General features: G+C 40.1%; 1 protein-coding gene across 1 annotated transcript in view; it reads left to right on the forward strand.

Moving 5' to 3' along the window:
• The window catches only part of SUZ12 (SUZ12 polycomb repressive complex 2 subunit), an 18901-nt gene extending 7630 nt beyond the window's left edge, over positions 1–11271 (forward strand). Inside the window, exons 6-15 of the mRNA XM_010142961.1 lie at positions 245–476; positions 1239–1341; positions 2975–3080; positions 4257–4434; positions 6180–6271; positions 6723–6866; positions 7445–7602; positions 7923–8121; positions 8654–8733; positions 8842–11271. Coding sequence (XP_010141263.1) covers positions 245–476; positions 1239–1341; positions 2975–3080; positions 4257–4434; positions 6180–6271; positions 6723–6866; positions 7445–7602; positions 7923–8121; positions 8654–8733; positions 8842–9187 — 1638 coding nt within the window. The 3' untranslated portion in view covers positions 9188–11271. The remainder of the gene's footprint in view (positions 1–244; positions 477–1238; positions 1342–2974; positions 3081–4256; positions 4435–6179; positions 6272–6722; positions 6867–7444; positions 7603–7922; positions 8122–8653; positions 8734–8841) is intronic.
• The last annotated feature ends 2706 nt before the right edge of the window (positions 11272–13977 follow it).

Below are 13977 nucleotides of genomic sequence, written 5' to 3' on the forward strand. Positions count from 1 at the left end.
AGGGAAAGATGGCTGCTGCCAGAAGTTGTTAGAACATGCCAGTTTTATTTATACTTTCAAGTATCTGTTTTTACAGTTAAAATCTGGGATTGTTATTCCAGATTTTTTTATTTACATCTGTTCCAAGGCTTGTTTTCAAAAAGATGGTGGAACAAGTATGACTCAAATAATTTGAATTTTAACACTTAATGTCTTTACTTTGTATTCTAAAAACCTAAACTGTAGCTTTCCTGTTTCCCTGCAGGATGTCAGTTGTCCGATAAGACAGGTTCCTACAGGTAAAAAGCAGGTGCCTTTAAACCCAGACCTCAGCCAAATAAAACCAGGCAACTTCCCATCGCTTGCCGTTTCCAGCAATGAGTTTGAACCAAGCAACAGCCATATGGTGAAGTCGTACTCATTGTTATTCAGAGTAACTCGCCCGGGAAGAAGAGAGTTTAATGGACTGATCAATGGTGAAACTAATGAAAACATCGGTAACTTCAGTCTTTAAATATGCTTCTGCAAGGTTTATCATGTAGGCACATACACAGTTGTCTTGAGGTGGGGTGTAGGTCATGATAGACGAGTGACTGGACTGGCTTTCATTTGTTTTCAGGGCTAAAATACAGTTGGTAGCTAGAAACCATCTAGCTTGTGTGAATTTTTAAGGTGTGATGGTGAAGGGGTGAGGCAACACTGTGGGAGGGTGAATAATGCAAGAGAGCCCTGTGGTCGCTGTGACTGTCATTAAACCTCCAGCAACACTGGTCATTACTGACTCAGCTGTAGGTGCTGTCATGGTCTCTCTCATCCAAACAAAATGAGTGGCCAGTAAAAAAAATACCTTCATAACAATCTTTTAAAAGCTGTTTTCTTAATCTTACTGATTATTTTCTTAATCAAATCATGATGTGTTACTTCACAAATGTCACAGCCTTGGAGAATGCATGTAGAATTAAAAACTTTTTCTCACCATGTTATAGCTACAAGAGGAGGAAGATCAAATCAAAACCTCTTTATGCTGACAGAGTAATGTGACTAAACTATAAATATATGTGAAGGTACCTAAGATATAGTTACTGTTAAGCGAAGTGCTCTTTCCATTGCCACTGAGTCGTTCATTAAATACTGTATCCTTTTCTACTGACACATCTGACAAAATGAACAGCCAGATATACTTTACAATTGCACAGAAGCTGTTTGAGCTTTTGAATTTGTGTTATATAATAATTTAATACCATGTTTCTTATGTACAGATGTCAATGAGGAGCTTCCAGCTAGAAGAAAACGAAACTCTTCAAATCGTGAAGATGGGGAAAAGACATTTGTAGCACAAATGACCGTATTTGATAAAAACAGGTAATATTATCCAAAACAAATATTGTTTCTGTTAATTGTTAGAATTTGTTTGATATTAAAACTTCAGTGCGTTCTGTATTTTCAGTGTTGGGTGTCTTTGGCTGCATTTTTAGTTGGTTTACAGTAAGAGTTTGGGCTTCTTTTTAAAAATGTCTACAGACAGGTTTCATAATTCATTTTATACTGAGACTTGTTCAGTGGCAATTGTAAATAATTCCTTTTTATGAACTTGAGTACTGTCCTGTTAATTTGCATCAGTTTGTCTGTTCCTCGTCAGTTTTTTGACAGATGTAATTTCTGTGATTCTATTAAAGATCAGGGACAGCGTAATTAAGAAGTAAAAGAAACAGTCTCTGACGTGCTTACTGCTTGCCTTGGGTTCGTTGCCATAATTTCCTCTGTGCCCAGCCTCTTGCTGATGCAGTCCCTACTAGCTGCACTTGGAGACGACATGAGTTCTCTATTGCTACAGTGAAATCAAACAAGTAGTTAAAATCGTGCTAGGCGTCCTCTGTTGTGTAGTTTGTGTGGGATTAAATATTTCAGTATTTGTTATCTAGATGCTCCTTAGTGTCTTCTAAAGAAGGTGGAGTGGGGTGAACTCACGTGTAGTTATAGCTTAGAGCAATCCAGGTAGTTCAGAAGAGAAGGAGCCGACCATTTACTGGTGAGTGGACATCGTAGTTTGTCCTGCAGACGATGGTAGTACCAGCCACAGCCAAAATATGAAGATGAGAGTTCTACCCATGGCAAATAATGATTCTGTAGCTTCTGATCTGCTGTCCGGAATGCAGTGGCATTGCTTCAGAAAGTAATGTCTCAATAGAAAAAATACAAAATCTTGGGAAAGTGAGCTTGTGTTGTCAATTGATGCTGCTTGCTGATTAGTGTTGGTATCTTTAAACCACGTGTATCCACCTTTGATTCACTGCTTTTTTTGCTCCTCCTGCGCTTTTCAGCAAGTGGCAACAAAATAAAACTAGTTAAGTAGAAATGGGAATTTCTCAGGACTCACTGAGTGGGCTGGTGCACGGGGAAAGCAGGGTGAGATAGGGAGGAAGGTGAAGATGTAGGACGTTGGTTAACGTGTTTCAATTACTCATTCTAGTCTATGTAAAACAGCAGTTTGTTTGTTTGCTCTTTAGGAACGTCATACTTTGTATTTATTATGTTGAAGTCCTTTGAAGGTTACATCTGACATGGGTCCAATACAAAGATAGGTTTCTTTTTGTTTTGGAGGCCTGATTAGAGGTCTGATTGGTTTGCTAGGACAAAGTAGTTACTAATAAAGCAGGAATAAATAAGATCTTACTTGGAAGGGCTGTCATTCAGTTGAATTTTTGATTCTTCAAAAGAAGATTCCTATCATAATATTAACTTTGTATGGACAATAGCTTTCCTACATCCCTTGGAATCGCTTGGAAGGAGGCCTTCGTGTTAATGTGTGGCATTAAGCAGCGTTTTCTTTACGGATGGTCTTTACCTAAGATTCACACTTGGTTGACAAATAAATTTGTCTGCAAATCTGTATTGTGTCATGGAAACTTAGTTACTGTGAAAAATATTTCACATTTAAATAGGCAAGCAATAGAATTCAGCTGCTTTACTGGTAACGCATACTTTGTCTTGACAGGCGCTTGCAGCTTCTGGATGGGGAATATGAAGTGGCCATGCAGGAAATGGAAGAGTGTCCCATTAGCAAGAAAAGAGCAACATGGGAAACAATACTTGATGGGAAGGTATGGATTGTTTTAGAGGCCCAAAGTCCTCTCTCCACTTAAAATGGTTTGGATTAAGGTGGAACATAATTCTAAGTGCAGTCAGTGGCTGTTCCTCTGAGAATGTATTAGAAGGAACAGGAAACAATACTTCTCTTTCGGGATATATGGACGTATTTAGCTCTTGGTTTAGGAAAGCTTTGGTTACACCAGGTCATTGATACAAGCAGATGTGAAGTACTGTAGGTGTGGCAGCTGTCTCTTTCAATGACCTCTGAATTCGTCTTCTAAAATCTGGCAAATTAAATGTTTGTAATAAATTCAAGTTGGACAAATCAAAAGGAACAAATTGCAGAAGCAGAATATTTTAGACAAAGAAAGAGGAACCCAGAGCTTTCATAGGTGTGATCTTGCACATATAACTAAAGAGAATGCTGATGGAATTTCGTGATGAAAAGAGGAGGGTGTGTCAGCGTAGAAGAAAGTGTTGTGCAGAGAGAAATTGTTGACTAGGGTGAATCAACACTCTTGTCATGCAGTGAATGCAGGTGACTCTCTGCACTCACTTAGTGACATGCTCCTGTGTCCTGGGAGACTATCAGTTGTAACTGACTGAGGAGAAGAATATGAAAATTCTGGATGGTTGCAAAGTAATTGTATGTCAACATGATGATATAGTTATGAAAAAAGCAGATGTGATCTGAAGTATATAGTGAAAATACAGTTATAAGCTTATTACCCTGTTCAGCCTTCACCTGGGCTATTGCTTCTGTTTCTCTTAAACTGTGTTGAAGAAATTAAAATTGAAGTTTTGGGAAGATCATAGGAGGAGATCCTCCACATGTCAATGTGCTTGAAAAGATAGGTATAAATTGCTGTAACTTTGTTAACGGGAGGCAGAGGTGTGGTTGCTTTCTGTTGTTTGGAGAATGTGAGAGGTTTTTCCTGCTGGAGGCGGGTAAGTGCTGTGCACTCTTCAGTGTTTCACGAAGATTGGTATGTGCATGAAGTGGTTGCTCAGTAATGTCAGAAAAGGGCAATCATCTTTTTCAGCTTTTGTTTGTAGTATATCTAAATGTGTGTGCTTATATTGAAAGCACAAGGACTTAGGGTCCCCATTCTGTATTTTCTCATGATTGTTTTCGTACGTGGGAAGACACTTACTCTGCTGGTTTATTTTTTTGTTTCCCTCCCCAGAGATTGCCTCCATTTGAAACCTTTTCTCAGGGACCTACACTTCAGTTTACTCTTCGCTGGACAGGAGACACAAATGATAAGTCTACAGCTCCTATAGCTAAGCCTCTTGCAACACGGAATTCTGAAAGCCTCCCTCAAGAAAACAAGCCCAATTCTGTTAAACCGACTCAGACTATAGGTAAGTGAACTTTGGTTTTGCTGCTGAACGCTCACCTGCTTAGTGCTTCTGTGCTTCGGGGTTCCTGACTTGCTGATGTTTCAGGAAGTCTGCAAGACGAAAAAGCAAAGATTGATGTAATACAGCAGATTTGTTGTATCCCGTATTTTTTACGTTTCTGTAAGGTAAGTTTAAAAGCTAAAAATAGTGGGGTCACGACAATAATGACTCTTAATGCACACAAACATTAAGTAATTTTCAGTACAAGAAAGACAACAGAAGTGGGGAAGCACTGGAACTTTTGCTGTAAAAGTTGTTCTGCTTTCTCTTTACTTCCTCATACCAGGCCTCCTCATATTTTAGAGTTTCTTGGAGACCTAGATTGTAATTTATTAGGTAGGCTTTATGCTCTGACTTGCAAAAGAAATGATGATATGTTGGCTAACTGTGGAAGGTGTGTACTAGTTCACTAGGTAATAAACGCAGAGCCAGTAGGGACATGGCAAGGCTGCATTGCTAATGAACTGATGGAACCCATTTTTTTCTTGTGTCAGAGAAGCCAAGTCTTGCAGTAAATTGGAAAAGGTACAGCAAGAGCCACCTTCCAAAATAGCGCAGCAGACTCTTAATACAGGGATACATCGTAGTGCAATGCACGGTATTGCAGGGTATTTCTGATGGTTTTGGACACCAAGAAAGGAGGAGAGTGAAAATAGTTGGGAACTTGTGTCAGAAGTCTTGATAGTAAAAGGAAGAGATCCAGTGCATCTTTCCCAAGGGTGTATGAATTTGGTGTTGTCATTTTACTTTGGTCTGCGTTGGGAAACGTGCCAGTGGAATAAAGACATCAAAGGCTTTCTAAATGGGACGGCATAAGCTTTGCTGTAACCACAGAGTGCTCAAAGTAACTGAGCCATGGAATTCTAATTTCTGTGATGTGGTGCAGGCTGAAGGGTCAGGCCTCCTCTCTTCTTTAAACAGAAAGAGGATGAAATTTCCCTAGTTCTCCAAAATACTGAAAAGAAGATAAATCTGTCTTCTAAAAGATCTCCTTGTGTCAGTAGAGCTGAGACTTGTTTTGACATCTCTTTCATCATTCAGAAGCAAAGAGGTGCCATTATTTGCTTTCTCTTGAAGGTAGATTTATAACCCTGCTTAGATACGTGGAGTTTCTTGCTGATTGTCTGGAATCAAGTAATCTTACTGAGATTAAAATGTATGGAAAAGGCTCGGAGGCAACTGAGCAGTGTCATGACACGTACAAACAGCAAGTGTTTTGAGAGGTGAAAGTAAAGGGTTAAAGTTTCAGTTAAATATTTTGTGTGTTCCTTGCATTTCATCCTGTTGTCTGTTGGGTGTCTTGGGAAACATCCGAAATTGAATTTAAGCAATGTAGTTGCAGTGCAGCCAGCTGAAAGGAGCGGTTCTTTTTTATTTCCCAGCCACACGTGCTTCAGCTATACCCAAAAAATTGTTTGCTTAAATGGAGTAAGAAAAACATTGCATTTTACCTGACCATTTTTAAGTTCTCTGAAGGGTTCTCCAAAACCAGACACGCATCTGATTAGAAGTGGTGGTTTGCCTGTAGATTTGTGAAGGAAACTGAGCATCAGGACTTTGTTGCTGAGAGGGAACTAACTACTTATGTCAGAGGGCACTGGAGTAGCCCGTTTCCGTCAGCAGCAGTGTGCCTGTCTCGGAACTTCCGTACCTGGGTAAGACACACTCTCTTCACCAAAGAAATGTCTGTATGTGGTTTTTTCCAGCTGTGAAAGAATCCTTGCCGACAGACCTTCAGACAAGAAGAGAGAGAGATGTTTTAAATGAACCTCGACAAAAGTTACGGATATTTTACCAGGTATGGCAAATAAGCAGGGGCAGGGGTGTGTGCGTGATGGAATGTAAATATTGCATGGGATTAAAATGTTCTCTTCTGAGTTGGGTGAAGTTTCCATTTGCCTTCTTAGTGGATGCCTTAAGGGGTCTCAGATTGACATGTTATGAGCCATTCCACATACTTCTTCTCACAGAAAGTATTTTTGAAACCTGATCTTCCTGGGGGCATGTCTGATATTCCAAAATAAAACTGACATCTCTTGTTGAACAGTTGGAGGGGGGAGACCTGGCCTCGCTATGGGGAAAATTGTTGAAATACTGGTGTTTCAGTGCACTGAGCCAATGTAGTTCCCAAGAGCTTACTGCTACCGCAGGGGTCTCCTGAAATGATGTCCAGCTTTGTTTTGGGGTTGGGAGATCAATGAACGAAACGCATTTGATGCTAATTCTGCCTGTTCCTTTGTTTTTATCAGTTCCTTTATAACAACAACACGAGACAGCAGACCGAAGCCCGAGATGACTTACATTGCCCATGGTGCACACTGAACTGTCGGAAACTGTATAGTTTACTCAAACATCTTAAACTTTGCCACAGCAGATTTATCTTTAATTATGTTGTAAGTAACCTTTTTGTAGCTTAGCGCTATGAATCGCTGCGCAGTCTGTCACAGGTGCTGGTTACAACCACCGTGTTTCTGTTGCTAGGGCTTATCTACAGGTGAAATGCAGCTTCCTTTGCTGCCTGCATGAGTGGTTTGATTTTTTTTTTTATGTTTACATTTTAAATAATGCTGGTCGTTGGAGTATGAATCCTGACTATAGCTGCTCCATTTGCATTAATGTTTTCTTCGTATGTGATGTAGAAAGCAGTGTAATCTACGTTTGATTGGAAGTCTCGTTAGAAATGTTCTAATTGCTAACAAGCACCCTAGAAATCTTTTGCTGATATTTTCCTTAATTTTATTAGTTCTATTGAGTGGCTTTGTATAAAACAGTAAAATGGTACAGAGCGAGGAAGCTTCAGTATAACTTGTTTCTGGAAGTTAAAAACCGTGTGTGTGTTGTAAAAGGAAACGGGAGCTATGTCAGGTTATTGACAGGGTGGTATTTAAGGTGTTCAGCATTGGAAAAGTTTAAATCTCCTGGTGTGGTGTCGTTCCCGTTTGCTAAGTATGTCTGCAATATTCTGTTCCAGTATCATCCGAAAGGTGCTAGGATAGACGTATCCATCAACGAGTGCTACGACGGCTCCTATGCAGGAAATCCCCAGGATATTCACCGTCAGCCTGGCTTTGCCTTCAGCCGCAATGGGCCGGTCAAAAGAACTCCTATCACACACATCCTTGTTTGCAGGTAGGAGATGGAAAGCCAGGTCTGTCTGTGTCTGTGCATGACAGCGTATGGACCGGATTTGTGAAACCTGAGGATTTGTAACTCTTGACTGCCTTAGCCTAAAACTTTTCTTCCCCAAAAGGCAGAGTGTGGGTTTTTAGAGGGTTGTGTTGGGTTTTTAATGGGGTTTATTTCACTGCTGGTGATTCCCCGCCTCAACATTTTTGGATTTTGCATTTAAGCTAGAGCTCAAAAGAGTAATTTGTAGTAATCAATTGTGATTCTTAGTATTTGCGTATCTGGTTGGATGGTTAAAAGGAATTTCTTTTTCCTTCTGCTAGGCCAAAGCGTACGAAAGCCAGTATGTCAGAATTTCTTGAATCTGAAGATGGGGAGGTAGAACAGCAGCGAACATACAGCAGCGGGCACAATCGGCTCTATTTCCACAGCGACACGTGTTTACCTCTCCGTCCACAAGAGATGGAAGTAGACAGCGAGGATGAAAAGGACCCTGAATGGCTACGGGAGAAAACGATTACTGTAATTATGTTGTTTATACACAATTATTGTAAATGGATTGTGGTTTTTAAAAGATGCTCTGCAGTTGTTGTAGGGAACAAACAGGGCACACATTGTGAACATAATGCATTTATTTTAAGAGTAGGTAGAAAATTTTGTGATGATGAGCCTCTAATGGTAGAAATTAATGGAATCAGAGTTTGTATTTTGAAGCGTGTCTTCAGCTGCAAAGCGAGCTCAGCCCCACGTGTCCTAACCAGTTTTCAATGTTTGCGGCTGGCTTTCTCCTTCAAAGAGGAGATGCTGGTATCACAGGAGTGCACAGTGGCCTGCATATATAACATGGAAGTAATTTATCGCAGGTTTCTGCATGATACGGCTTTTTTCTGACCTTTTTGACTGCAGTGCCTGAATTTTCAGCTGCAGTTATTTCTGTGATGTACTGGTGGCTTAAACTGAATTTTAGGTGTGCTTTCTGTACTTGTCAGCAGACCCACAGTTCTGATGGGTGTGTTTGTTTCTTCTGTCCTTTCTCCCAATCCTTCATCTCCAGCAAATTGAAGAATTTTCTGATGTTAACGAAGGCGAGAAAGAAGTGATGAAATTATGGAATCTTCATGTTATGAAGCACGGGTATGTTACTCAGCTTAGTTTTGATACAAATAAATTACATTATAAACGTGGTTGGTTCTGTCTTTTAAAGTGTTCTGATCGCATAATGACGGCTTTCTGGTTTGACAGGTTTATTGCTGACAATCAGATGAATCACGCCTGTATGCTGTTTGTTGAAAATTACGGACAAAAAATAATTAAGAAGAACTTGTGTCGAAACTTCATGCTACATCTGGTCAGCATGCATGACTTTAACCTCATCAGCATAATGTCGATAGACAAAGCTGTTGCCAGGCTCCGAGAGATGCAGCAGAAGCTAGAGAAAGGAGAATCAGCCTCCGCAACGGATGAGGAATCTTCCGAGGAACAGAGCGGGACAACAAATGGATATAGTGAAAATAATGTGAGAGAGAGAATTTCAGAAATGGATAGCATCTCAGGTGTCACGAAACAGAGCAAGAAACAAAAGCTCTGAAGTCAAAAGTCAACTGCCATTCAACGGACAAGCGTTGAAGTGACATTCTAGGGTGCATGAGCTCTATAAAGAATTACACACAAATACAGAGATTCCAAACAGGCACTGCTGGATGGACATAAATGATTTCAACAAGGATATTGTTTTAACAGGGTTTCTATTCAGTTCATTATGCAAGTACATGTATATCGGTTTTGGTGATGTAACGACAATATTCTAAGAGTTTGAGCATGAAGAGCAATATGAAAATCTTTTTGTAATTTTAGTAATTAGTGTCTTAAGAACTTTATGGAATTTACATAATTTAAGTATATGTAAAACCGTTTTTATATTAAGATTTTTGCATCTGTATCTGGCTGTTTTTCCTACCATGGAGTTGTGAAACATTGGGGAAAGGGGATTGGGATACAGTTTCTGCTTTTCTTATTTAGAAATTCTCCAGTTAGCTTTTTGTGAAAATAACGTCTCACTATTTAAAGTTTAACCTTGATCCTTGTATTTGAAATCATTTATCAATTGATCATAAATTACAAATTTTTTTTTTTTTACACTAAAATTATGAGAGTTGACGAACTTAGCACTTCCTTTGTGGTGTGCCTGTTTGGAAAGATCTTGGCTTTTCATGTTGCAGACACAGTGAAGTACCACCTTGGCTTTTTGAAGTTCCCAGCAGTTTGGTTTTCGTGGATAATTCTGATGTATTGATCACCCAGTGTACCATTTTAAACTTGAACATTAGCTCCTTTATATTTTTATTACACATTTACACAGCTACCCAAACTCTGTGATGCAGACCCTTTTTCCTGGGGCTCCGCGTCACGTGCCATGCTAAAGCCGAGAGTCTCTAGTCAGTATGTGGGCATGACGTTGATGAACTTCGCGTGAAGTTTATGCCTGCTGTTTTGCCTGAGTACAGACTGCAAGTCCAGGCCATAGGTTTAGCTTTGGCTTTCGAGATGCCACTCTTGAGGGAAAAATGCACTGTAAAATTGGACCAGAAAATGTGTTGCACTTCTTATGCAAGTATTCTGTGATGTATTGTATTCAATACAGATACTAAGATGCTGACTAAACTATATTTGAGCAGTTTTGCACTGCTGTTAACACATTTTATGCATACGTTTACAGATTTTTTCCAATGGAAAGTGGTTTCACTACTGGTACAGTATCAGCACCGAAGGGTTTATTCCAGCAAGCACTGTGGTTGAGTGACATCACCTCAATTTTTTATTATCCTTAAAATATTGCATTTTTCATATTCTTTATTTATAAAGGAACAATGCTGCTGTAAATACAGGTATTTTTAATTTTTTATTTCATTCCATCACCATGAGATGCAGTTCCCTATTTGTTTAAGGGGTATATAAGCTTTCTAATGGTGTCTTCAGAAATTTATAAAATGTAAATACTGATTTTGATGGTCCTTAAGATGTGTTTAACTGTGAGACTATTTAACTAATGGTGTGGATGTGATTTGTCATCCAGTATTAAGTTCTTAGTCACTGATTTTGTGTACAAAATAGGAAAGAGGGAAACTGCAGCTTTCATCACAAACTTCCTGAATTTGCCAGCTGTCTGAGTTTTAGCAAACTCTAATTATGCCTCTGGATAGTACATCAAGCATTTCTCTCTGGCTTTAATTTGCTAAAGCTGTGCACATATGTAAAAAAAATAGATTATTTTAGGGGAGATGTAGTTCTAGAATTAATGCTTATGTCATTTCTTAAGCAGTTACGCTCTTAATGCTTAAAAGAAGGCTAGCATTGTTTGCACAAAAAGTTGGTGATCCCCCCAAAAATAGTAATGAAATTACTTCTGTCCAGTAAACTTTGTATGTCATGTCAATTTATAATAAAAGCTGAAAAAATCCCTTTGTTTTCTATTTATAACGATGCCTTTTCTATATGTACCTTTGATAGGTTTTGAAGATACCGTGTAAGCTGGTGAAAAAGAATTGCAGTGGTACAGTAGATGTAAAAACAAAACCAAACCCCAAGCGAGAAGCAGAAGCAGTTCAGTTGTTTAAATGAACCATTGTTTTTACATTAAATGTTTTTATTTGAAATCGGCTTTTGTACATGCAGTTCAGTCAAAACCTGCCCTGCGGGTTGTCCAGTCATTTCATGCACGTGCAGAAAGGCCAAAGCAGCACCTTGGATAAACTTTCTCTCTGCATGTCTTTAAAGTTTGGATACGTGTTCTTCGTTTGCCAGGCTGTTCTGAAGGTCAGTAAGTTTCTGTCCAGTCTTATTACATTCAGGTGTCGCCATAAATTACCATTTTCTTAAGCCGGATGATGAAAACTTCCATTCTCCTTTCTTGGGGTAGAACTGAATACCGAGCTGTATCTGCGCGCTGTGTATCAGAACTGTGATTTGTGGAAGTGAAACATCACTTGTGAAGTGTCTGGTGTAAAAATGAGGCTTGTGTGGTTTTTTACATGCAAGGGTTAATGTTTGCCATGGATTTTTACAAGATACTTGGTTTATTTGGAGCCAAGTTTAAATCGGTGTCAGTTTAAATAGTGTTTCTCTGGAACTGTAGAGGATGGATGCTGAGGCACTACAGGACAAAACGAGTGAGGAATTGCTCTACTTGGCCAAATGCTGCCTGTTGAAGAGCAGATGCTGAAACCCATCTTCCATTCAGGGCCTGACACCCAGGTCATGTCAGCTGGATTCTGTGACCATCACTTCAGACCGCAGCTGTCCCCTCTGCTTTTGTCTCCAAAACTGGCAAGATTCTAATCTGGCCTTTGAGATGTTCGTGGCAGATTTTAATGATGTTTGTAGCTGGTGGTCATCTTAACACAACCCCAAGTTGGAAAATAACGTGACAAATATTTAATTCAGCGCATTAAATACTATATTCAGAATTGTTAAGTGAATTAAGTTGTTAACCTTACGTGTAGTTTGACTGTGTCTTGAATGTAGTCCTTGAATTTTTGGGGGGTGGATTAAAGATTCCCAGCCTGGGATGAAGCAGTTGCAAGTAATCTGAACTGTTCTGATTACTTCACTGATCACCAAAACAAAACCCCCGAACCAGCAACTTGATTTTACCTTTGAGATTGCAGGAGCCATTCTGCGAGGACAGTTCTGCCAATATTGTTAAGTGTTTCTTAATTCACAGAATGGTCTCGTGCCATCGTTGACCAGTGCTTGAGTGCAGGTGTTCCTGTGGGACCAGATGCTGCTTATACACCTGATACCGCGTGGTTTCACAACCGAGGAAACGGGAGCTTCGGATGAAGTAGGTGAGTCTGCCTCCCTCCCAGGACTCTCTTCAGTCGCTTCGATTCAGTCTCAAATGCACTCTTCAGGAGGAACACTCATGAAGAAAGCTCTTTCTAGGAACGGTGGGTTTGAGAGAAAGCTACAACTGGCTTCACTTTCTCCTTTCAAAGAGACCGAAGAAATGGAGCAGGCTGTAGGTAAAGCAGAACTAAGGGAATAAAGTAAAGCTTGTGTGTTAATTCAGCCTGGGCTTTGTGTGAAGGGGATTAAATACCTCTGCTGCCTGCTCAGTAACAGTGGCCAAAATGCGCTGCTGTGTAAGAGTTGCACCATTTAATGCAATGGTGAGGAGATGAGAACTAAAATAGACCAATTAGCTGTGATGGAATATTGAGGAAAGTGGTTTACAGATGCTGTAACTGATTTCTGAAAAGGGGAAAGTTTGTTATTTCTGCAGGAGATGCCTGTTAGGGCCCCAGCTTTAGCTGGAAATAAAGGTCACTACCCAAGTGAGGAACCTGAAAAGGTACTGCTTGGGACTTCTGAGGGACAGATGAAGAAAGGAAAGGGAGAAGCTCTAATAGCGCTGCTATTCTTCCGATTGCCCCTGTAAATAATTTACTAGACCATATGCAGTTGAAGGATAAAACTTTATTTTAAAAAATTCAGATTTCACTTGATATATAAGACTTAAGTTGAGGTAAGTGAATGTACTAGCTTAAGAAAATAACTTTCTGGATTGGATTTCATAAGCAGTTAACACCCTGCTTGCAAGTCTCCAATAGCTAGAGGTGAAAAATTGCACAGAAGTGTCAAGTTTTCTGTCTAGCTGAACTCTGCTGTGGAAGATGTTCAACCTTTTTAATTCAAGCCTCTGCTGATTCTTTGCATACTTTAATTTATTGCTTGGGTCTCTTGCCGAGACTCTTCACCCCTCCCAGGTTTAAAAGGTGCAGCTCTAAGAGGTGGCTGAACAGTACCTGATTGGCAATGTGGACAGCTGGGCTTATGCTAAATTACAGGAAAAGAACCTAGAAAGCCAAAACCAACCCAGTGTTGTCAAGCTGCCCTTGTTCAACATACAGCTAAAGACTGAAATCAGAAGAACTACTGCCATCCTCAGCTCTTGAGGGGAGCAGTAGGGGCCTCCTGCGGCCCTTCACAGTCATCTTAAGCTGCTTTGTACATATAGTCTGAACTGACGTGGCGTTACCGTTGCTGGAAGTACCTGAATTCAAGGCTTATGCTTTATTTTCTAATAGGCAAGTAAATACCCTGCTGAATCAATGGTCTTGACCAGCCCCTCCAAAAGCAGATGAAAAGGTACCTGACCCACCGGTACCTTGGAGGCGTAGGTATTCACGACTAGCCTCCGTATGGTAAAAGTACCAAGTTACAACTGGTACCCGACACCTGAAGTAAGTAAAATTACACGACTTAAGTGGAGCAAGATTTAAGTCGGTTGCTGGCTGGAGTGCCAGCCTGACCCTCTCTGAACAGGACTGATACTGGTTGATCATCTGCTGCACCTTCTTTGCTACCGCACCAGAAACG

The sequence above is a fragment of the Buceros rhinoceros genome, unplaced genomic scaffold, assembly GCF_000710305.1.
Source record: "Buceros rhinoceros silvestris isolate BGI_N320 unplaced genomic scaffold, ASM71030v1 scaffold29349, whole genome shotgun sequence".
NCBI lineage: Eukaryota > Metazoa > Chordata > Aves > Bucerotiformes > Bucerotidae > Buceros > Buceros rhinoceros.